At 47.1% G+C, this 25,760-nt stretch overlaps 1 protein-coding gene across 3 annotated transcripts in view; it reads right to left on the reverse strand.

The window, feature by feature from the left end:
- CD2 (CD2 molecule) overlaps positions 1 to 25,760 on the reverse strand; it is a 161,837-nt gene that overhangs the window by 42,509 nt on the left and 93,568 nt on the right. For 2 of the 3 annotated variants that reach the window (XM_073670886.1, XM_073670884.1), the window contains exon 4: positions 13,780 to 13,896. The exons of the other annotated variant lie outside the window; for it this stretch is intronic. In XM_073670886.1, coding sequence (XP_073526987.1) covers positions 13,780 to 13,896 — 117 coding nt within the window. The remainder of the gene's footprint in view (positions 1 to 13,779; positions 13,897 to 25,760) is intronic. 3 annotated transcript variants of the gene reach the window in all.

Below are 25,760 nucleotides of genomic sequence, written 5' to 3' on the forward strand. Positions count from 1 at the left end.
GTGCTGTCATATACGGTGTGTGCTGTCATATACGGTGTGTGCGCGTGATATACGGTGTGTGCTGTCATATACGGTGTGTGCGCGTCATATACGGTGTGTGCTGTCATATACGGTGTGTGCGTGTCATATACGGTATGTGCGTGTCATATACGGTGTGTGCTGTCATATACGGTGTGTGATGTCATATACGGTGTGTGTGCTGTCATATACGGTGTGTGTGCTGTCATATACGGTGTATGTGCGTGTCATATACGGTGTGTGTGCTGTCATATACGGTGTGTGTGCTGTCATATACGGTGTGTGTGCTGTCATATACGGTGTGTGTGCTGTCATATACGGTTTGTGTGCTGTCATATACGGTGTGTGTGCTGTCATATACGGGGTGTGTGTGCTGTCATATACGGTGTGTGTGCGTGTCATATACGGTGTGTGTGCTGTCATATACGGTATGTGCGTGTCATATACGGTGTGTGCGTGTCATATACGGTGTGTGTGCTGTCATATACGGTGTGTGTGCGTGTCATATACGGTGTGTGTGCGTGTCATATACGGTGTGTGTGCGTGTCATATACGGTGTGTGTGCTGTCATATACGGTATGTGCGTGTCATATACGGTGTGTGCGTGTCATATACGGTGTGTGTGCTGTCATATACGGTGTGTGTGCTGTCATATACGGTGTGTGTGTTGTCATATACGGTGTGTGCTGTCATATACGGTGTGTGTGCGTGTCATATACGGTGTGTGTGCGTGTCATATACGGTGTGTGTGCTGTCATATACGGTGTGTGTGCGTGTCATATACGGGGTGTGTGCTGTCATATACGGTGTGTGCGTGTCATATACGGTGTGTGTGCGTGTCATATACGGTGTGTGTGCTGTCATATACGGTGTGTGCTGTCATATACGGTGTGTGCTGTCATATACGGTGTGTGTGCTGTCATATACGGTGTGTGCGTGTCATATACGGTGTGTGTACTGTCATATACGGTGTGTGTGCTGTCATATACGGTGTGTGTACTGTCATATACGGTGTGTGTGCTGTCATATACGGTGTGTGTACTGTCATATACGGTGTGTGTGCTGTCATATACGATGTGTACTGTCATATACGGTGTGTGTGCTGTCATATACGGTGTGTGTGCTGTCATATACGGTGTGTGCTGTCATATACGGTGTGTGTGCTGTCATATACGGTGTGTGTGCTGTCATATACGGTGTGTGTGCTGTCATATACGGTGTGTGTGCTGTCATATAGGGTGTGTGCGTGTCTTATACGGTGTGTGTGCTGTCATATACGGTGTGTGTGCTGTCATATACGGTGTGTGTGCTGTCATATACGGTGTGTGTGCGTGTCATATACGGTGTGTGTGCTGTCATATACGGGGTGTGTGAGCTGTCATATTCGGTGTGTGTGCTGTCATATACGGTGTGTGCTGTCATATACGGTGTGTGTGCTGTCATATACGGTGTGTGTACTGTCATATACGGTGTGTGTGCTGTCATATACGGGGTGTGTGCTGTCATATACGGGGTGTGTGCTGTCATATACGGGGTGTGTGTGCTGTCATATACGGTGTGTGCTGTCATATACGGTGTGTGTGCAGTCATATACGGTGTGTGCTGTCATATACCGTGTGTGTGCTGTCATATACGGTGTGTGCTGTCATATACGGTGTGTGTGCTGTCATATACGGTGTGTGCTGTCATATACGGTGTGTGTGCTGTCATATACGGTGTGTGCTGTCATATACGGTGTGTGTGCTGTCATATACGGTGTGTGCTGTCATATACGGTGTGTGTGCTGTCATATACGGTGTGTGATGTCATATACGGTGTGTGTGCTATCATATACGGTGTGTGCTGTCATATACGGTGTGTGTGCTGTCATATACGGTGTGTGCTGTCATATACGGTGTGTGTGCTGTCATATACGGTGTGTGCGTGTCATATACGGTGTGTTACGGTGTGTGTCATATACGGTGTGTGCTGTCATATACGGTGTGTGTGCCTGTCATATACGGTGTGTGCGTGTCATATACGTTGTGTGCGTGTCATATACGGTGTGTGCTGTCATATACAGTGTGTGTGCGTGTCATATACGGTGTGTGTGCTGTCATATACGGTGTGTGTGCTGTCATATACGGTGTGTGCTGTCATCTACGGTGTGTACTGTCATATACGGTGTGTGCTGTCATATACGGTGTGTGTGCGTGTCATATACGGTGTGTGTGCGTGTCATATACGGTGTGTGCTGTCATATACGGTGTGTGTGCTGTCATATACGGTGTGTGTACTGTCATATACGGTGTGTGTGCTGTCATATACGGTGTGTGCTGTCATATACGGTGTGTGTGATGTCATATACGGGGTGTGTAGTGTTATATACGGTGTGTGCTGTCATATACGGTGTGTGTGCGTGTCATATACGGTGTGTGTGCTGTCATATACGGTGTGTGTGCTGTCATATACGGTGTGTGCTGTCATATACGGTGTGTGTGCGTGTCATATACGGTGTGTGTGCTGTCATATACGGGGTGTGTGCGTGTCATATACGGGGTGTGTGCTGTCATATACTGTGTGTGTGCTGTCATATACGGTGTGTTACGGTGTGTACTGTCATATACGGTGTGTACTGTCATATACGGGGTGTGTGCTGTCATATACGGGGTGTGTGCTGTCATATACGGTGTGTGCGTGTCATATACGGTGTGTTACGGTGTGTGTCATATACGGTGTGTGTGCTGTCATATACGGTGTGTGCTGTCATATACGGTGTGTGTGCTGTCATATACGGTGTGTGTGCGTCTCATATACGGTGTGTGCTGTCATATACGGTGTGTGTGCGTGTCATATACGGTGTGTGTGCTGTCATATACGGTGTGTGTGCGTGTCATATACGGTGTGTGTGCTGTCATATACGGTGTGTGTGTGTGTCATATACGGTGTGTGTGCTGTCATATACGGTGTGTGTGCGTGTCACATACGGTGTGTGTGCTGTCATATACGGTGTGTGTGCTGTCATATAAGGTGTGTGTGCTGTCATATACGGTGTGTGTGCGTGTAATATACGGTGTGTGCTGTCATATACGGGGTGTGTGCTGTCATATACTGTGTGTGTGCGTGTCATATACGGTGTGTGCTGTCATATACGGTGTGTTACGGTGTGTGTCATATACGGGGTGTGTGCTGTCATATACGGGGTGTGTGCTGTCATATACGGTGTGTGTGAGTCATATACGGTGTGTGTGCGTGTCATATACGGTGTGTGTGCTGTCATATACGGTGTGTCTGCTGTCATATACGGTGTGTGCGAGTCATATACGGTGTGTGTGCGTGTCATATACGGTGTGTGTGCTGTCATATACGGTGTGTGTGCTGTCATATACGGTGTGTGTGCTGTCATATACGGTGTGTGCTGTCATATACGGTGTGTGTGTTGTCATATACGGTGTGTGTGCTGTCATATACGGGGTGTGTGCTGTCATATACGGTGTGAGCTGTCATATACGGTGTGTGCTGTCATATACGGTGTGTGTGCTGTGATATACGGTGTGTGTGCTGTCATATACGCTGTGTGCTGTCATATACGGTGTGTGTGTTGTCATATACGGTGTGTGTTGTCATATACGGTGTGTGTTGTCATATACGGTGTGTGTGCTGTCATATACGGTGTGTGTGCGTGTCATATACGGTGTGTGTTGTCATATACGGTGTGTGTGCTGTCATATACGGTGTGTGTGTTGTCATATACGGTGTGTGTGCTGTCATATACGGTGTGTGTGCTGTCATATACGGTGTGTGTGTTGTCATATACGGTGTGTGTGCTGTCATATACGGTGTGTGTGCGTGTCATATACGGTGTGTGCTGTCATATACGGTGTGTGTGCTGTCATATACGGTGTGTGTGTGCTGTCATATACGGTGTGTGTGCGTGTCATATACGGTGTGTGCTGTCATATACGGTGTGTGTGCTGTCATACACGGTGTGTGCTGTCATATACGGTGTGTGTGTTGTCATATACGGTGTGTGTGATGTCATATACGGTGTGTGTGCTGTCATATACGGTGTGTGTGCTGTCATATACGGTGTGTGTGCTGTCATATACGGTGTGTGTGCTGTCATATACGGGGTGTGTGCTGTCATATACGGTGTGTGTGCTGTCATATACGGTGTGTGTGCGTGTCATATACGGTGTGTGTGCTGTCATATACGGTGTGTGTGCTGTCATATACGGTGTGTGCTGTCATATACGGTGTGTGTTGTCATATACGGTGTGTGTGCTGTCATATACGGTGTGTGCTGTCATATACGGTGTGTGTTGTCATATACGGGGTGTGTGCTGTCATATACGGTGTGTGTGCTGTCATATACGGTGTGTGCTGTCATATACGGTGTGTGCTGTCATATACGGTGTGTGTTGTCATATACGGTGTGTGTGCTGTCATATACGGTGTGTGTACTGTCATATACGGTGTGTGTGCTGTCATATACGGTGTGTGTGCTGTCATATACGATGTGTGCTGTCATATACGATGTGTGCTGTCATATACGATGTGTGCTGTCATATACGGTGTGTGCTGTCATATACGGGGTGTGTGCTGTCATATACGGTGTGTGGTGTCATATACGGTGTGGGCGTGTCATATACGGTGTGTGTGCTGTCATATACGGTGTGTGTGCTGTCATATACGGTGTGTGTGCTGTCATATACGGTGTGTGTGCTGTCATATACGGTGTGTGTACTGTCATATACGGTGTGTGTACTGTCATATACGGTGTGTGTGCTGTCATATACGGTGTGTGTGCGTGTCATATACGGTGTGTGTGCGTGTCATATACGGTGTGTGCTGTCATATACGGTGTGTGTACTGTCGTATACGGTGTGTGTGCTGTCATATACGGTGTGTGTGCTGTCATATACGGTGTGTGTGCTGTCATATACGGTGTGTGTGCTGTCATATACGGTGTGTGTACTGTCATATACGGTGTGTGTACTGTCATATACGGTGTGTGTGCTGTCATATACGGTGTGTGCTGTCATATACGGTGTGTGTACTGTCATATACGGTGTGTGTACTGTCATATACGGTGTGTGTGCTGTCATATACGGGGTGTGTGCTGTCATATACGGGGTGTGTGCTGTCATATACGGTGTGTGCTGTCATATACGGTGTGTGTACTGTCATATACGGTGTGTGTGCTGTCATATACGGTGTGTGTGCGTGTCATATACGGTGTGTGTGCGTGTCATATACGATGTGTGTGCGTGTCATATACGGTGTGTGCTGTCATATACGGTGTGTGTACTGTCATATACGGTGTGTGTACTGTCATATACGGTGTGTGTACTGTCATATACGGTGTGTGTGCTGTCATATACGGTGTGTGTGCTGTCATATACGGTGTGTGCTGTCATATACGGTGTGTGTACTGTCATATACGGTGTGTGTGCTGTCATATACGGTGTGTGTACTGTCATATACGGTGTGTGTGCTGTCATATACGGGGTGTGTGCTGTCATATACGGGGTGTGTGCTGTCATATACGGTGTGTGCTGTCATATACGGTGTGTGTACTGTCATATACGGTGTGTGTACTGTCATATACGGTGTGTGCTGTCATATACGGTGTGTGTGTGTTGTCATATACGGTGTGTGTGCTGTCATATATTGTGTGTGTGCTGTCATATACGGTGTGTGTGCTGTCATATACGGTGTGTGTGCTGTCATATACGGTGTGTGTGCGTGTCATATACGGTGTGTGTGCGTGTCATATACGGTGTGTGCTGTCATATACGGTGTGTGTGCTGTCATATACGGTGTGTGTGCTGTCATATACGGTGTGTGTGCTGTCATATACGGTGTGTGTGCGTGTCATATACGGTGTGTGCTGTCATATACGGTGTGTGTACTGTCATATACGGTGTGTGTACTGTCATATACTGTGTGTGTGCTGTCATATACGGTGTGTGTGCTGTCATATACGGTGTGTGTGCGTGTCATATACAGTGTGTGTTGTCATATACGGTGTGTGTACTGTCATATACGGTGTGTGTGCTGTCATATACGGTGTGTGTGCTGTCATATACGGTGTGTGTTCGTGTCATATACGGTGTGTGGTGTCATATACGGTGTGTACTGTCATATACGGTGTGTGTGCTGTCATATACGGTGTGTGGTGTCATATACGGTGTGTGGTGTCATATACGGTATGTGTGCGTGTCATATACGGTGTGTGCTGTCATATACGGTGTGTGTACTGTCATATACGGTGTGTGCTGTCATATACGGTGTGTGTGCTGTCATATACGGTGTGTGTGCTGTCATATACGGTGTGTGTGCTGTCATATACGGTGTGTGTGCTGTCATATACGGTGTGTGTGCTGTCATATACGGTGTTTGTGCTGTCATATACGGTGTGTGATGTCATATACGGTGTGTGTGCTGTCATATACGGTGTGTGTGCGTGTCATATACGGTGTGTGTGCTGTCATATACGGTGTGTGCGTGTCATATACGGTGTGTGTACTGTCATATACGGTGTGTGCGTGTCATATACGGTGTGTGTACTGTCATATACGGTGTGTGTACTGTCATATACGGTGTGTGTGCTGTCATATACAGTGTGTGTGCTGTCATATACGGTGTGTGCTGTCATATACGGTGTGTGCTGTCATATACGGTGTGTGTGCTGTCATATACGGTGTGTTCGTGTCATATACGGTGTGTGCGTGTCATATACGGTGTGTGTACTGTCATATACGGTGTGTGTACTGTCATATACGGTGTGTGCTGTCATATACGGTGTGTGTGCTGTCATATACGGTGTGTGACTGTCATATACGGTGTGTGTACTGTCATATACGGTGTGTGTGCTGTCATATACGGTGTGTGTACTGTCATATACGGTGTGTGTGCTGTCATATACGGTGTGTGCTGTCATATACGGTGTGTGTGCTGTCATATACGGTGTGTGCTGTCATATACGGTGTGTGCGTGTCATATACGGTGTGTGTACTGTCATATACGGTGTGTGCGTGTCATATACGGTGTGTGTACTGTCATATACGGTGTGTGTGCTGTCATATACGGTGTGTGTGCTGTCATATACGGTGTGTGTGCTGTCATATACGGTGTGTGTGCTGTCATATACGGTGTGTGTACTGTCATATACGGTGTGTGTACTGTCATATACGGTGTGTGTACTGTCATATACGGTGTGTGCGTGTCATATACGGTGTGTGTACTGTCATATACGGTGTGTGTGCTGTCATATACGGTGTGTGTGCTGTCATATACGGTGTGTGAGCTGTCATATACGGTGTGTGCTGTCATATACGGTGTGTGTACTGTCATATACGGTGTGTGTGCTGTCATATACGGGGTGTGTGCTGTCATATACGGTGTGTGTGCTGTCATATACGGTGTGTGTGCTGTCATATACGGTGTGTGCTGTCATATACGGTGTGTGTACTGTCATATACGGTGTGTGTACTGTCATATACGGTGTGTACTGTCATATACGGTGTGTGCTGTCATATACGGTGTGTACTGTCATATACGGTGTGTGTGCTGTCATATACGGTGTGTGCTGTCATATACGATGTGTGTGCTGTCATATACGGTGTGTGCTGTCATATACGGTGTGTGTGCGTGTCATATACGGTGTGTGTGCTGTCATATACGGTGTGTGTGCTGTCATATACGGTGTGTATACTGTCATATACGGTGTGTGTGCTGTCATATACGGTGTGTGCTGTCATATACGGTGTGTGTGCTGTCATATACGGTGTGTGCGTGTCATATACGGTGTGTGTACTGTCATATACGGTGTGTGCGTGTCATATACGGTGTGTGTGCTGTCATATACGGTGTGTGCTGTCATATACGGTGTGTGCGTGTCATATACGGTGTGTGTACTGTCATATACGGTGTGTGTGCTGTCATATACGGTGTGTGCTGTCATATACGGTGTGTGTGCTGTCATATACGGTGTGTGCTGTCATATACGGTGTGTGCGTGTCATATATGGTGTGTGTACTGTCATATACGGTGTGTGCGTGTCATATACGGTGTGTGTACTGTCATATACGGTGTGTGTACTGTCATATACAGTGTGTGTGCTGTCATATACGGTGTGTGCTGTCATATACGGTGTGTGTGCTGTCATATACGGTGTGTGCGTGTCATATACGGTGTGTGCGTGTCATATACGGTGTGTGTACTGTCATATACGGTGTGTGCGTGTCATATACGGTGTGTGTACTGTCATATACGGTGTGTGTGCTGTCATATACGGTGTGTGTACTGTCATATACGGTGTGTGTGCTGTCATATACGGTGTGTGTGCTGTCATATACGGTGTGTGCTGTCATATACGGTGTGTGTGCTGTCATATACGGTGTGTGCGTGTCATATACGGTGTGTGTGCTGTCATATACGGTGTGTGTGCTGTCATATACGGTGTGTGTACTGTCATATACGGTGTGTGTGCTGTCATATACGGTGTGTGCTGTCATATACGGTGTGTGTGCTGTCATATACGGTGTGTGCTGTCATATACGGTGTGTGCGTGTCATATACGGTGTGTGTACTGTCATATACGGTGTGTGCGTGTCATATACGGTGTGTGTACTGTCATATACGGTGTGTGTGCTGTCATATACGGTGTGTGCGTGTCATATACGGTGTGTGTACTGTCATATACGGTGTGTGCGTGTCATATACGGTGTGTGTACTGTCATATATGGTGTGTGTGCTGTCATATACGGTGTGTGCGTGTCATATACGGTGTGTGTGCTGTCATATATGGTGTGTGTGCTGTCATATACGGTGTGTGCTGTCATATACGGTGTGTGCTGTCATATACGATGTGTGTGCTGTCATATACGGTGTGTGCTGTCATATACGGTGTGTGCTGTCATACACGGTGTGTGTACTGCCATATACGGTGTGTGTGCTGTCATATACGGTGTGTGTACTGTCATATACGGTGTGTGTGCTGTCATATACGGTGTGTGCTGTCATATACGGTGTGTGTGCTGTCATATATGGTGTGTGCGTGTCATATACGGTGTGTGTGCTGTCATATACGGTGTGTGTGCTGTCATATACGGTGTGTGCTGTCATATACGGTGTGTGCTGTCATATACGATGTGTGTGCTGTCATATACGGTGTGTGTGCTGTCATATACGGTGTGTGCTGTCATACACGGTGTGTGTACTGCCATATACGGTGTGTGTGCTGTCATATACGGTGTGTGTGCTGTCATATACGGTGTGTGTACTGCCATATACGGTGTGTGCTGTCATACACGGTGTGTGTACTGCCATATACGGTGTGTGTGCTGTCATATACGGTGTGTGCTGTCATATACGGTGTGTGCGTGTCATATACGGTGTGTGTACTGTCATATACGGTGTGTGCGTGTCATATACGGTGTGTGTACTGTCATATACGGTGTGTGTGCTGTCATATACGGTGTGTGTGCTGTCATATACGGTGTGTGCGTGTCATATACGGTGTGTGTGCTGTCATATACGGTGTGTGTGCTGTCATATACGGTGTGTGCTGTCATATACGGTGTGTGCTGTCATATACGATGTGTGTGCTGTCATATACGGTGTGTGCTGTCATATACGGTGTGTGTACTGCCATATACGGTGTGTGTGCTGTCATATACGGTGTGTGCTGTCATATACGGTGTGTGCTGTCATATACGATGTGTGTGCTGTCATATACGGTGTGTGTGCTGTGATATACGGTGTGTGTGCTGTCATATACGGTGTGTGCTGTCATATACGGTGTGTGTGCTGTGATATACGGTGTGTGTGCTGTGATATACGGTGTGTGTGCTGTCATATACGGTGTGTGCTGTCATATACGGTGTGTGCTGTCATATACGGTGTGTGCTGTCATATACGATGTGTGTGCTGTCATATACGGTGTGTGTGCTGTCATATACGGTGTGTGCTGTCATATACGATGTGTGTGCGTGTCATATACGGTGTGTGTGCTGTCATATACGGTGTGTGTGCTGTCATATACGGTGTGTGTGCTGTCATATACGGTTTGTGTGCTGTCATATACGGTGTGTGTGCTGTCATATACGGTGTGTGTGCTGTCATATACGGTGTGTGCTGTCATATACGGTGTGTGTGCTGTCATATACGATGTGTGTGCTGTCATATACGGTTTGTGTGCTGTCATATACGGTGTGTGTACTGTCATATACGGTGTGTGTGCTGTCATATACGGTGTGTGCTGTCATATACGGTGTGTGTGCTGTCATATACGGTGTGTGCTGTCATATACGGTGTGTGTGCTGTCATATACGGTGTGTGTACTGTCATATACGGTGTGTGCTGTCATATACGGTGTGTGTGCTGTCATATACGGTGTGTGCTGTCATATACGGTGTGTGTGCTGTCATATACGGTGTGTGTGCTGTCATATACGGTGTGTGCTGTCATATACGGTGTGTGTGCTGTCATATACGGTGTGTGCTGTCATATACGGTATGTGTGCTGTCATATACGGTGTGTGTGCTGTCATATACGGTGTGTGTGCGTGTCATATACGGTGTGTGTGCTGTCATATACGGGGTGTGTGCTGTCATATACGGTGTGTGCTGTCATATACGGTGTGTGTGCTGTCATATACGGTGTGTGCTGTCATATACGGTATGTGTGCTGTCATATACGGTGTGTGTGCTGTCATATACGGTGTGTGCGTGTCATATACGGTGTGTGCTGTCATATACGATGTGTGTGCTGTCATATACGGTGTGTGTGCTGTCATATACGGTGTGTGTACTGTCATATACGGTGTGTGTGCTGTCATATACGGTGTGTGCTGTCATATACGGTGTGTGTGCTGTCATATACGGTGTGTGTGCTGTCATATACGGTGTGTGTGCTGTCATATACGATGTGTGCTGTCATATACGGTGTGTGTGCTGTCATATACGGTGTGTGTGCTGTCATAAACGGTGTGTGTGCTGTCATATACGGTGTGTGTGCTGTCATATACGGTGTGTGTACTGTCATATACGGTGTGTGTGCTGTCATATACGGTGTGTGTTCTGTCATATACGGTGTGTGTGCTGTCATAAACGGTGTGTGTGCTGTCATATACGGTGTGTGTACTGTCATATACGGTGTGTGTGCTGTCATATACGATGTGTGCTGTCATATACGGTGTGTGTTCTGTCATATACGGTGTGTGTGCTGTCATATACGGTGTGTGTGCTGTCATATACGATGTGTGCTGTCATATACGGTGTGTGTGCTGTCATATACGGGGTGTGTGCTGTCATATACGGTGTGTGTGCTGTCATATACGGTGTGTGTGCTGTCATATACGGTGTGTGTGCTGTCATATACGGTGTGTGTGCTGTCATATACGGTGTGTGCTGTCATATACGGTGTGTGTGAACAGCGCTGTGGAATAAATGCTGCAGAGTCAGAAGCTTCAGCCATAGAAATACCAGATACTGATGATGGAGGTGACAGGTGGTCACCAAATACTGAAGATGGAGGTGTCGGGCGGTCACCAGATACTGATGATGGAGGCGACGGGCGGTCACCAGATACTGATGATGGAGGGGACGGGCGGTCACCAGATACTGATGATGGAGGCGACGGGCGGTCACTAGATACTGATGATGGAGGTGACAGGTGGTCACCAAATACTAAAGATGGAGGTGATGGCCTGACGGGCGGTCACCAGATACTGATGATGGAGGGGACGGTCGGTCACCAGATACTGATTATGGAGGGGACAGGCGGTCACCAGATACTGATGATGGAGGTGACGGGCGGTCACCAGATAGAGATGATGGAGGTGACGGGCGGTCACCAGATACTGATGATGGAGGCGACGGACGGTCACCAGATACTGATGATGGAGGGGACGGGCGGTCACCAGATACTGATGATGGAGGTGACGGGCAGTCACTAGATACTGATGATGGAGGTGACAGGCAGTCACTAGATACTGATGATGGAGGTGGCAGGTGGTCAACAAATACTGAAGATGGAGGTGCGGACGGTCACCAGATACTGATGATGGAGGGGATGGGCGGTCACCAGATACTGATGATGGAGGAGACGGGCGGTCACCAGATACTGATGATGGTGGGGACGGGCTGTCACCAGATACTGATGATGGAGGCGACGGGCGGTCACCAGATACTGATGATGGAGGTCACGGGCGATGACCAGATAGAGATGATGGAGGTGACGGGTGGTCACCAGATACTGATGATGGAGGGGACGGGCGGTCACCAGATACTGATTATGGAGGGGACGGGCGGTCATCAGATACTGATGATAGGGGTCACGGGCCATCACCAGATAGAGATGATTGAGATGACGGGCGGTCACTAGATACTGGTGATGTCGGCGACGGGCTGTCACCAGATACTGATGATGGAGGCGACGGGCGGTCACTAGATACTGATGATGGAGGCGACGGGCTGTCACTAGATAGTGATGATGGAGGGGACGGGCGGTCACCAGATACTGATGATGGAGGGGACGGGCGGTCACCAGATACTGATGATGGAGGCGACGGGCAGTCACCAGATAATGATGATGGAGGCGACGGGCGGTCACCAGATACTGATGATGGAGGCGACGGGCAGTCACCAGATACTGATGATAGAGGCGACGGGCGGTCACCAGATACTGATGATGGAGGCGACGGGCTGTCACCAGATACTGATGATGGAGGCGACGGGCTGTCACCAGATACTGATGATGGAGGCGACGGGCGGTCACCAGATACTGATGATGGAGGGGACGGGCGGTCACCAGATACTGATGATGGAGGGGACTGGCGGTCACCAGATACTGATGATGGAGGGGAAGGGCGTTCACCAGATACTGATGATGGAGGGGACGGGCTGTCACCAGAAACTGATGATGGAGTCGACGGGCGGTCACCAGATACTGATGATGGAGGGGACGGGCGGTCACCAGATACTGATGATGGAGGGGACGGGCGGTCACCAGATACTGATGATGGAGTCGACGGGCGGTCACCGGATACTGATGATGGAGATGACGGGCGGTCTCCAGATACTGATGATGGAGGGGACGGTCGGTCACCAGATACTGATGATGGAGGTGACGGGCGGTCACCAGATACTGATGATGGAGGGGACGGGCGGTCACCAGATACTGATGATGGAGTCGACGGGCGGTCACCAGATACTGATGATGGAGATGACGGGCGGTCTCCAGATACTGATGATGGAGGGGACGGTTGGTCACCAGATACTGATGATGGAGGGGACGGGCGGTCACCAGATACTGATGATGGAGAGGACGGGCGGTCACCAGATACTGATGACTGAGGTGATGGGCGGTCACCAGATACTGATGATGGAGGTGACGGACGGTCACCAGATACTGATGATGGAGGGGCGGTCGGTCACCAGATACTGATGATGGAGGGGACGGGCGGTCACCAGATACTGATGATGGAGGGGATGGGCGGTCACCAGATACTGATGATGGAGGGGACGGTCGGTCACCAGATACTGATGATGGAGGGGACAGGCGGTCACCAGATACTGATGATGGAGGGGACGGGCGGTCACCAGATACTGATTGGATTTACATTTCTCTTTTATTCACTCACTAAAAATTAATAATTAACCCTTCTACGTCTGAAGCTTCTGACTCTGCAGCATTTATTCGTCACCTGCCTAAGACTTTTACAAAGTGCTGTATATAATGTGATTTGTGTATTGTGTATGATGTTACTCTCACCGGTTCGGCTGCGGCTTCTCCAAGGCTTGTACTTTACAGAGTAAACAACCAGAGCGATGAAGATGATGAGAGCGGCACCTCCACCTGCGACACTCACAATCAGATAAAGGTCCCACACTGGAGAGAGAAGGATGAGGCAGAGCGGATCAGGCAGAGCGGATGAGATGTGACTTAGTGAAGGGCTGAGATCTCAGCCCGGCCATACACATCACATGTCACAGGGGGTGGGGGGGTCAGAAGTGGCAGACAGTCGCCCTGCATTGGGTTGCAGGAGATCTCCACATTTGGCATTGCAGACACCTTCTTAGAGACTGTCTCTAGGACCCAGCAGCTACCTTCCTCTGGCTAATTAACACCCTGGGTGTATAAATACCTGCTGTGTTCCAGAGGGAGGTGGCGGCGATATTCATTACTCCTTGTAAAGGCTTTAGCAAGAGCAGTACTTCTTCCTCTCTGGTGGCTGAGAACATGTGCGCATTTGTCTGGAGTCGTCTAAAGCTAAGCTATATCCCCCTGTTCGTCTATCTTTGTTGTCTATAGAGTTTAGTGGAGATCGACTAGTGCTCATCTCCTCCCATCCCTAGCCTTAGCCATACACCAGGGAAAGGCAGGGCGAGGAAGGCGTGCAGTGATTAGTGAACAGCCAATATAGGGATGTTAGGGGAGACAGAGTGATATTCTATCAGCCAGGGGGTCTACACTCCCCCCTTTCCCTAGTGTCTGGGCTCCCTTTCCCTCTTCCCTTTCTGTTGCACTAAGTCTTTCCCACACCTTGCGTGACATTATCGCCGGCAGAGCACATTTTGGAAAAAAAATACTGACACAGTTTTTTTTTTCTCTGCGTGTTTTTGGGCGTTGACCTTTTTTTTTTTTCCTTTCTCCCTTGGTACTTGATCGGTTGCAGAGCTGCTGCGCAGTCTGTCTCTGGAGGTGAATGACCTCTGCTGTGAGGTTCAGCAGCAGCATCAGCGGCTACCTGTCACCAATGTGGGGGTCTCTGCAGGTAGGCCTGCCCAGCCTGAACCCAAGGTTTCCCTCCCGGACAGGTTTTCAGGAGGTAGGGACACGTTTTTTGCATTTAAGGAGCCCTGCAAACTGTGTTTTAAACTTTGTCCTTACTCCTCCGGTAATGAGGAGCAACGGGTTGGTATTGTGATCTCTGCTGCAGGGCGATCCTCCGTCCTGGGCATTTTCGTTATCGCAGGACTCAGTTTGTCTCCAGTCTGTGGAGGGTTTTTTTTTTTAGCTCTGCCCCTCATCTATGATGACCCTGACCGAGTCGCCTTGGTTGAGTCTAGGCTACGTCGCCTTCAGCAGGGGAATCGGTCAGTGGAGACGTACAGTTCTGAACTCTGTAGATGGCAACGGATTCCAAGTGGAATGACTCAGCCCTTAGAAGACAATGTTGTGAGGGTCTGTTGAAAGATGCCTTGGCAGTAAATGAAACCCCTCAGTCCTTGGAGGCTGCCATGTCATAGGCCATACATCTTGATAGACGCCTTCAGGATAGACGGGTGAGACCACCTTCTCCAGGACCTTCTTGTCGGGGTTGTTTATCTCTGCCGGGGCAGCGGTCTGGGGGTGAACCAGTACTGGGGGAGGTGGAGGAACCCATGCAGTTAGGAAGTGTCTCTACATCATACATCTCCCCGGAGATTCGCAAGAAAAAAAGGCGTATGTTTTTTTTGTGGGAAAAAGGGACATTTTGTTGGGACCTGTCCTTCAATTCCTAAACAAAAGGAGACTTGATTAACTCTTGGTAGTCTGGAGTTGAATAAACAAGGGGTGCATTTGTTGCCAACCTGCAGTTCCCGCTTTGTCCTGATAGCAGAGGTGGTGCTAGAGAGCAAAACCAAGAAAATGTCTGTGTTTGTTGACGGTGGAGCCGGGGTCAGCATGGTTGATGCTGAGTTTGTGAAAACTCATGGTCTTGCTTGCTGTGCTTTAGCTGAACCTATTTCCATCTTTGCCATTGACTTGGCTCCACTTGCACAGAAAGCATTTACTCAGATTGTACATAATGTAAAACTGAGGGTGGGGTCCGTTCATTGTGAAATAATCCTTTGCTATGTCCTGGACAATCTCCCTACTCCGATTGTCTTGGGTATACCTTAACTTGTTAAACATAATCCGTTGGTGGATTGGTAAACCGGGGAGATTACTGAATGGGGAGATTACTGCCATGAGTACTGTTTAGATATTTCCCTTGCCACTGTCTCTACAGAGACCTTACCTGCTTTTCTGTCTGGTTTTGAGGATGTTTTTTCTGAGAGGGGGTGTCAGGATTTGCCTCCCCATCGTGCTTATGACTGTCCTATTAACCTGACCCCCGGAGCTAAACTACCGAAGTCCAGACTGTATAATCTTTCTGGCCCTGAGAGACAAGCTATGAAGGATTTCATTGCGGAAAGTCTGGAGAAGGGACATATCAGACCCTCATCTTCACCCGTGGCTGCAGGGTTCTTCTTTGTGAAGAGAAAAGATGGAGGTCTACGTCCCTGATTAGATTTCCGGGAATTAAATCAAATTACCATCCGTGATCCATACCCTCCTCTGATTCCTGATTTGCTCAGCCAGGTTGTGGGAGCTAAGGTGTTCTCCGAGTTGGATTTAAGGGGAGCCTACAATCTGGTTAGAATCAGAGAAGGGGATGAATGGAAGACGGCGTTCAATACCCCTGAAGGACACATCGAGAGTCTGGTTATGGCCTTTCGGTTTGACCAATGCACCTGTGGTATTCCAGCATTTCACGAATTATATTTTCCATCATTTGGTGGGGAGGTTTGTGGTGGTCTATCTGGACGATATTTTGCTTTATTCACCTGATTTTGAGACTCATCGGGGGCATGCTAAGCAGGTGCTCCAGATATTAAGGGATAACAAACTTTATGCCAAACTAGATAAATGTGTTTTCGCTGTTCAGGAGGTGCAGGTTTTGGGGTACTTGTTGTCATCTTCAGGTTTTCGGATAGATCCGGAGAAGATCCGTGCTTTCCTTGACTGGGAACTTCCCGAGAACCTGAAGGCTCTACAACACTTTCTGGGCTTTACTAACTTTTACCGGAAATTCATCCAAAATTACTCTGTAATTGTGAGACCCCTTACTGACGTGACTAAGAAGGGGTCTGATTTTTCTAAATGGTCGGGAGCCTCCCTCTAGGCTTTTTCTTCCTTTAAAGAATCATTTTGCCACTGCACCTGTAAACGGTTTGCTTCGTCGCTCTCCTCGGTATGGCGGGGGGTTCTGAGTAATTTGAAGCCCATGTTTGACAGGTATAAACATATGGCTGACAGAAAACGCTCGCCAGGTCCGGACCTGAATGTGAAGGACTTTGTGTGGTTGTCTATCCGGAATATAAGGTTGAAAGTTCCTTTTTGGAACCTGGGACCTAGGTTTATTGGCCCCTATAAAAATACCGCCGTCATTAACCCAGCAGCGTTTCGTCTTGAACTTCCTCAGGCCCTTAAGGTCCACAACGTATTCCACAGGTCCTTACTGAAAAAGTTTGTGGAACCTCTTGAGCCCTCACCTCTACCACAGCCCCCAGTAATGGTTGATGGTAATCTGGAGTTCCAGATTTCGACGATTGTAGATTCTTGTCTCCAACGTCGTTCTCTACAATACTTGGTGCACTCTCCCAGGTTAGTTCGTTCATTCCACACCTCTTATCCTGAGAAACCCGGTCCTGAGTGTACGGAGGCCACTCGTAGAGGGGATGGTACTGTCACGGGTGTGTCAGAAGTGACAGACAGTCGCCCTGCAGTTGGTTGCAGAAGATCTCTACGTTTGGCATTGCAGACACCTTCTTAGAGACTGTCTCTAGGACCCAGCGGCTACCTTCCTCTGGCTAATTAACACCCTGGCCTGGGTGTATAAATACTTGCTGTGTTCCAGAGGGAGGTGGCGGCGATATTCATTACTCCTTGTGAAGGCTTTATCAAGAGCAGTTTCTATTCCTCACTGGTGGCTGAGGACGTGTGCGTAGTTGTCTGGAGTCATCTAAAGCTAAGCTATATCCCCCTGTTTGTCCTCCTTGTTGTCTTAAGTATTCAGTGGGGATCAACTAGTGCTCATCTTTTCCCTTCCCTCGCCTTAGCCAACGCCAGGGAAAAGCAGGGCGAGGAACGCATGCGGCGATTGGTGAACAGCCAATATAGGGATGTTAGAATATCACTGTCTCCCCTATCAGCCAGGAGGTCTACACTCCCCCTTTCCCTAGAGTCTGGGCTCCCTTTCCCTCTTCCCTCTGTGTTGCATGAAGTCTTTCCCACACCTTGCGTGGCATCACATATACAAACCTTTCCGGCTATGACCCGTCTACAAGGAGAGCGATGTGATCTACAGTCACAGGGCAGTTAGGGCGTCCTCAGACACATCAGATTGTCACTCTTTCCTCAAAGTTCATGGGGTTCTTAAAGGGGTTTTCCACTACTTAGACAACCCCCTTCTTAAAGGAAACAGGGAACTACTGAAAATAAAATCAGCTTATCCTCACCTCCCGGACGTTGATATCTCCATGGGCTCTCCAGTTCACAGCTCTGGGTGGAGCCAGGGGCCATTTTACTGTAGCCCAGCGCTGTGCTCTGTACTGCCATTTCCCTCTGACGCGGCTAATTACAGGAGTGAGAGGAGGGTCGACCACCAGGACAGCAGCGGTGACAACCTATCTCACATTGTACTACTAATTCCGCAATACCGATCAGCTGTCACCAACGATAGAGAAGAGCTGTAGTCGTGACTTCTTCAAGCAATGAGAACAGCTCGGTAGCCTGGGATCAGTAGTGCAATGTCAGACCTGTATCCCTGTATATAGTGAGCACCCCCTAGTGGTGGCTGTATAAATCTGTATGTAGTGAGCTACCTCTAGTGGTGGCTGTATAAATCTGTATGTAGTGAGCTCCCTCTAGTGGTGGCTGTATAAATCTGTATGTAGTGAGCTCCCTCTAGTGGTGGCTGTATAAATCTGTATGTAGTGAGCTCTTCCTAGTGGTGGCTATATAAATCTGTATGTAGCGAGCTCCCTCTAGTGGTGGCTGTATAAATCTGTATGTAGTTAGATCTTCCCAGTGGTGGCTGTATAAATCTGTATGTAGTGAGCTCCCCCTAGTGGTGGCTGTATAAATCTGTATGTAGTGAGCTCCCCCTAGTGGTGGATGTATAAATCTGTATGTAGTGAGCTTCCTCTGGTGGTGGCTGTATAAATCTGTATGTAGTGAGCTCCCCCTAGTGGTGGATGTATAAATCTGTATGTAGTGAGCTCCCCCTAGTGGTGGCTGTATAAATCTGTATGTAGTGAGCTCCTCCTAGTGGTGGCTGTATAAATCTGTATGTAGTGAGCTCCCTCTAGTGGTGGCTGTATAAATCTGTATGTAGTGAGCTCCCTCTAGTGGTGACTGTATAAATCTGTATGTAGTGAGCTCCCCTAGTGGTGGCTGTATAAATCTGTATGTAGTGAGCTCCCTCTAGTGGTGACTGTATAAATCTGTATGTAGGGAGCTCTCTCTAGTGGTGACTGTATAAATCTGTATGTAGTGAACTCCCTCTAGTGGTGGCTGTATAAATCTGTATGTAGTGAGCTCCCCCTAGTGGTGGCTGTATAAATCTGTGTGTAGTGAGCTCCTCCTAGTGGTGACTGTATAAATCTGTGTGTAGTGAGTTCCCTCTAGTGGTGACTGTATAAATCTGTATGTAGTGAGCTCTCTCTAGTGGTGACTGTATAAATCTGTATGTAGAGAGCTCCCCCTAGTGGTGACTGTATAAATCTGTATGTAGTGAGCTCCCCCTAGTGATGGCTGTATAAATCTGTATGTAGTGAACTCCCTCTAGTGGTGGCTGTATAAATCTGTATGTAGTGATCTCCCTCTAGTGGTGACTGTATAAATCTGTATGTAGTGAGCTCCCTCTAGTGGTGGCTGTATAAATCTGTATGTAGTGATCTCCCTCTAGTGGTGACTGTATAAATCTGTATGTAGTGAGCTTCCTCTAGTGGTGACTGTATAAATCTGTATGTAGTGAGCTCCCTCTAGTGGTGACTGTATAAATCTGTATGTAGTGAGCTTCCTCTAGTGGTGGCTGTATAAATCTGTATGTAGTGAGCTCCCTCTAGTGGTGACTGTATAAATCTGTATGTAGTGAGCTTCCTCTAGTGGTGGCTGTATAAATCTGTATGTAGTGAGCTCCCTCTAGTGGTGGCTGTATAAATCTGTATGTAGTGATCTCCCTCTAGTGGTGACTGTATGAATCTGTATGTAGTGAGCTCCCTCTAGTGGTGGCTGTATAAATCTGTATGTAGTGATCTCCCTCTAGTGGTGACTGTATAAATCTGTATGTAGTGAGATTCCTCTAGTGGTGACTGTATAAATCTGTATGTAGTGAGCTCCCTCTAGTGGTGACTGTATAAATCTGTATGTAGTGAGCTCCCTCTAGTGGTGGCTGTATAAATCTGTATGTAGTGAGCTCTCTCTAGTGGTGGCTGTATAAATCTGTATGTAGTGAGCTCCCTCTAGTGGTGGCTGTATAGATGTATATGTAGTGAGCTCCCTCTAGTGGTGACTGTATAAATCTGTATGTAGTGAGCTCTCTCTAGTGGTGGCTGTATAAATCTGTATGTAGTGAGCTCTCTCTAGTGGTGGCTGTATAAATCTGTATGTAGTGAGCTCCCTCTAGTGGTGACTGTATAAATCTGTATGTAGTGAGCTCTCTCTAGTGGTGGCTGTATAAATGTGTATGTAGTGAGCTCCCTCTAGTGGTGACTGTATAAATCTGTATGTAGTGAGCTCCCTCTAGTGGTGACTGTATAAATCTGTATGTAGTGAGCTCCCTCTAGTGGTGGCTGTATAGATGTATATGTAGTGAGCTCCCTCTAGTGGTGACTGTATAAATCTGTATGTAGTGAGCTCTCTCTAGTGGTGGCTGTATAAATCTGTATGTAGTGAGCTCTCTCTAGTGGTGGCTGTATAAATCTGTATGTAGTGAGCTCCCTCTAGTGGTGACTGTATAAATCTGTATGTAGTGAGCTCTCTCTAGTGGTGGCTGTATAAATGTGTATGTAGTGAGCTCCCTCTAGTGGTGACTGTATAAATCTGTATGTAGTGAGCTCCCTCTAGTGGTGACTGTATAAATCTGTATGTAGTGAGCTCCCCCTAGTGGTGGCTGTATAAATCTGTATGTAGGGAGATCCCTCTAGTGGTGGCTGTATAAATCTGTATGTAGTGAACTCCCTCTAGTGGTGGCTGTATAAATCTGTATGTAGTGAGCTCCCTCTAGTGGTGGCTGTATAAATCTGTATGTAGGGAGCTCCCTCTAGTGGTGGCTGTATAAATCTGTATGTAGGGAGCTCCTTCTAGTGGTGACTGTATAAATCTGTATGTAGTGAACTCCCTCTAGTGGTGGCTGTATAAATCTGTATGTAGTGAGCTCCCTCTAGTGGTGGCTGTATAAATCTGTATGTAGTGAACTCCCTCTAGTAGTGGCTGTATAAATCTGTATGTAGTGAGCTCCCCTAGTGGTGACTGTATAAATCTGTATGTAGTGAGCTCCCTCTAGTGGTGGCTGTATAAATCTGTATGTAGTGACCTCCCTCTAGTGGTGGCTGTATAAATCTGTATGTAGTGAGCTCCCCCTAGTGGTGACTGTAAAAATGTATATGTAGTGAGCTCCCTCTACTGCTGGCTATACAAATCTGTATGGAGTGAGCTCCCTCTAGTGGTGACAGTATAAATCTGTATGTAGTGAGCTCCCTCTAGTGGTGGCTGTATAAATCTGTATGTAGTGAGCTCTCTCTAGTGGTGGCTGTATAAATCTGTATGTAGTGAACTCCCTCTAGTGGTGGCTGTATAAATCTGTATGTAGTGAACTCCCTCTAGTGGTGGCTGTATAAATCTGTATGTAGTGAGCTCCCCCTAGTGGTGGCTGTATAAATCTGTATGTAGTGAGCTCCTCCTAGTGGTGACAGTATAAATCTGTATGTAGTGAGCTCCCTCTATTGGTGGCTGTATAAATCTGTATGTAGTGAGCTCCCTCTAGTGGTGGCTGTATAAATCTGTATGTAGTGAGCTCTCTCTAGTGGTGGCTGTATAAATCTGTATGTAGTGAGCTCCTCCTAGTGGTGGCTGTATAAATCTGTATGTAGTGAGCTCCTCCTAGTGGTGACTGTATAAATCTGTATGTAGTGAGCTCCCTCTAGTGGTGGCTGTATAAATCTGTATGTAGTGAGCTCCCTCTAGTGGTGACTGTATAATCTGTATGTAGTGAGCTCTCTCTAGTGGTGGCTGTATAAATGTGTATGTAGTGAGCTCCCTCTAGTGGTGACTGTATAAATCTGTATGTAGTGAGCTCCCTCTAGTGGTGACTGTATAAATCTGTATGTAGTGAGCTCCCCCTAGTGGTGGCTGTATAAATCTGTATGTAGGGAGCTCCCTCTAGTGGTGGCTGTATAAATCTGTATGTAGTGAACTCCCTCTAGTGGTGGCTGTATAAATCTGTATGTAGTGAGCTCCCTCTAGTGGTGGCTGTATAAATCTGTATGTAGGGAGCTCCCTCTAGTGGTGGCTGTATAAATCTGTATGTAGGGAGCTCCCTCTAGTGGTGACTGTATAAATCTGTATGTAGTGAGCTCCTTCTAGTGGTGACTGTATAAATCTGTATGTAGTGAACTCCCTCTAGTGGTGGCTGTATAAATCTGTATGTAGTGAGCTCCCTCTAGTGGTGGCTGTATAAATCTGTATGTAGTGAGCTCTTCCTAGTGGTGGCTATATAAATCTGTATGTAGCGAGCTCCCTCTAGTGGTGGCTGTATAAATCTGTATGTAGTGAGCCCCCTCTAGTGGTGGCTGTATAAATCTGTATGTAGTTAGATCTTCCCAGTGGTGGCTGTATAAATCTGTATGTAGTGAGCTCCCCCTAGTGGTGGCTGTATAAATCTGTATGTAGTGAGCTCCCTCTAGTGGTGGCTGTATAAATCTGTATGTAGTTAGATTTTCCCAGTGGTGGCTGTATAAATCTGTATGTAGTGCGCTCCCCCTAGTGGTGGCTGTATAAATCTGTATGTAGTGAGCTCCCCCTAGTGATGGCTGTATAAATCTGTATGTAGTGAACTCCCTCTAGTGGTGGCTGTATAAATCTGTATGTAGTGATCTCCCTCTAGTGGTGACTGTATAAATCTGTATGTAGTGAGCTCCCTCTAGTGGTGGCTGTATAAATCTGTATGTAGTGATCTCCCTCTAGTGGTGACTGTATAAATCTGTATGTAGTGAGCTTCCTCTAGTGGTGACTGTATAAATCTGTATGTAGTGAGCTCCCTCTAGTGGTGACTGTATAAATCTGTATGTAGTGAGCTTCCTCTAGTGGTGGCTGTATAAATCTGTATGTAGTGAGCTCCCTCTAGTGGTGACTGTATAAATCTGTATGTAGTGAGCTTCCTCTAGTGGTGGCTGTATAAATCTGTATGTAGTGAGCTCCCTCTAGTGGTGGCTGTATAAATCTGTATGTAGTGATCTCCCTCTAGTGGTGACTGTATGAATCTGTATGTAGTGAGCTCCCTCTAGTGGTGGCTGTATAAATCTGTATGTAGTGATCTCCCTCTAGTGGTGACTGTATAAATCTGTATGTAGTGAGATTCCTCTAGTGGTGACTGTATAAATCTGTATGTAGTGAGCTCCCTCTAGTGGTGACTGTATAAATCTGTATGTAGTGAGCTCCCTCTAGTGGTGGCTGTATAAATCTGTATGTAGTGAGCTCTCTCTAGTGGTGGCTGTATAAATCTGTATGTAGTGAGCTCCCTCTAGTGGTGGCTGTATAGATGTATATGTAGTGAGCTCCCTCTAGTGGTGACTGTATAAATCTGTATGTAGTGAGCTCTCTCTAGTGGTGGCTGTATAAATCTGTATGTAGTGAGCTCTCTCTAGTGGTGGCTGTATAAATCTGTATGTAGTGAGCTCCCTCTAGTGGTGACTGTATAAATCTGTATGTAGTGAGCTCTCTCTAGTGGTGGCTGTATAAATGTGTATGTAGTGAGCTCCCTCTAGTGGTGACTGTATAAATCTGTATGTAGTGAGCTCCCTCTAGTGGTGACTGTATAAATCTGTATGTAGTGAGCTCCCCCTAGTGGTGGCTGTATAAATCTGTATGTAGGGAGCTCCCTCTAGTGGTGGCTGTATAAATCTGTATGTAGTGAACTCCCTCTAGTGGTGGCTGTATAAATCTGTATGTAGTGAGCTCCCTCTAGTGGTGGCTGTATAAATCTGTATGTAGGGAGCTCCCTCTAGTGGTGGCTGTATAAATCTGTATGTAGGGAGCTCCTTCTAGTGGTGACTGTATAAATCTGTATGTAGTGAACTCCCTCTAGTGGTGGCTGTATAAATCTGTATGTAGTGAGCTCCCTCTAGTGGTGGCTGTATAAATCTGTATGTAGTGAACTCCCTCTAGTAGTGGCTGTATAAATCTGTATGTAGTGAGCTCCCCTAGTGGTGACTGTATAAATCTGTATGTAGTGAGCTCCCTCTAGTGGTGGCTGTATAAATCTGTATGTAGTGACCTCCCTCTAGTGGTGGCTGTATAAATCTGTATGTAGTGAGCTCCCCCTAGTGGTGACTGTAAAAATGTATATGTAGTGAGCTCCCTCTACTGCTGGCTATACAAATCTGTATGGAGTGAGCTCCCTCTAGTGGTGACAGTATAAATCTGTATGTAGTGAGCTCCCTCTAGTGGTGGCTGTATAAATCTGTATGTAGTGAGCTCTCTCTAGTGGTGGCTGTATAAATCTGTATGTAGTGAACTCCCTCTAGTGGTGGCTGTATAAATCTGTATGTAGTGAACTCCCTCTAGTGGTGGCTGTATAAATCTGTATGTAGTGAGCTCCCCCTAGTGGTGGCTGTATAAATCTGTATGTAGTGAGCTCCTCCTAGTGGTGACAGTATAAATCTGTATGTAGTGAGCTCCCTCTATTGGTGGCTGTATAAATCTGTATGTAGTGAGCTCCCTCTAGTGGTGGCTGTATAAATCTGTATGTAGTGAGCTCTCTCTAGTGGTGGCTGTATAAATCTGTATGTAGTGAGCTCCTCCTAGTGGTGGCTGTATAAATCTGTATGTAGTGAGCTCCTCCTAGTGGTGACTGTATAAATCTGTATGTAGTGAGCTCCCTCTAGTGGTGGCTGTATAAATCTGTATGTAGTGAGCTCCCTCTAGTGGTGACTGTATAAATCTGTATGTAGTGAGCTCTCTCTAGTGGTGGCTGTATAAATGTGTATGTAGTGAGCTCCCTCTAGTGGTGACTGTATAAATCTGTATGTAGTGAGCTCCCTCTAGTGGTGACTGTATAAATCTGTATGTAGTGAGCTCCCCCTAGTGGTGGCTGTATAAATCTGTATGTAGGGAGCTCCCTCTAGTGGTGGCTGTATAAATCTGTATGTAGTGAACTCCCTCTAGTGGTGGCTGTATAAATCTGTATGTAGTGAGCTCCCTCTAGTGGTGGCTGTATAAATCTGTATGTAGGGAGCTCCCTCTAGTGGTGGCTGTATAAATCTGTATGTAGGGAGCTCCCTCTAGTGGTGACTGTATAAATCTGTATGTAGTGAGCTCCTTCTAGTGGTGACTGTATAAATCTGTATGTAGTGAACTCCCTCTAGTGGTGGCTGTATAAATCTGTATGTAGTGAGCTCCCTCTAGTGGTGGCTGTATAAATCTGTATGTAGTGAGCTCTTCCTAGTGGTGGCTATATAAATCTGTATGTAGCGAGCTCCCTCTAGTGGTGGCTGTATAAATCTGTATGTAGTGAGCCCCCTCTAGTGGTGGCTGTATAAATCTGTATGTAGTTAGATCTTCCCAGTGGTGGCTGTATAAATCTGTATGTAGTGAGCTCCCCCTAGTGGTGGCTGTATAAATCTGTATGTAGTGAGCTCCCTCTAGTGGTGGCTGTATAAATCTGTATGTAGTTAGATTTTCCCAGTGGTGGCTGTATAAATCTGTATGTAGTGCGCTCCCCC

Source organism: Phyllobates terribilis, unplaced genomic scaffold (genome assembly GCF_046119375.1).
Source record: "Phyllobates terribilis strain yellow unplaced genomic scaffold, ASM4611937v1 Scaffold_2__4_contigs__length_985480577, whole genome shotgun sequence".
NCBI lineage: Eukaryota > Metazoa > Chordata > Amphibia > Anura > Dendrobatidae > Phyllobates > Phyllobates terribilis.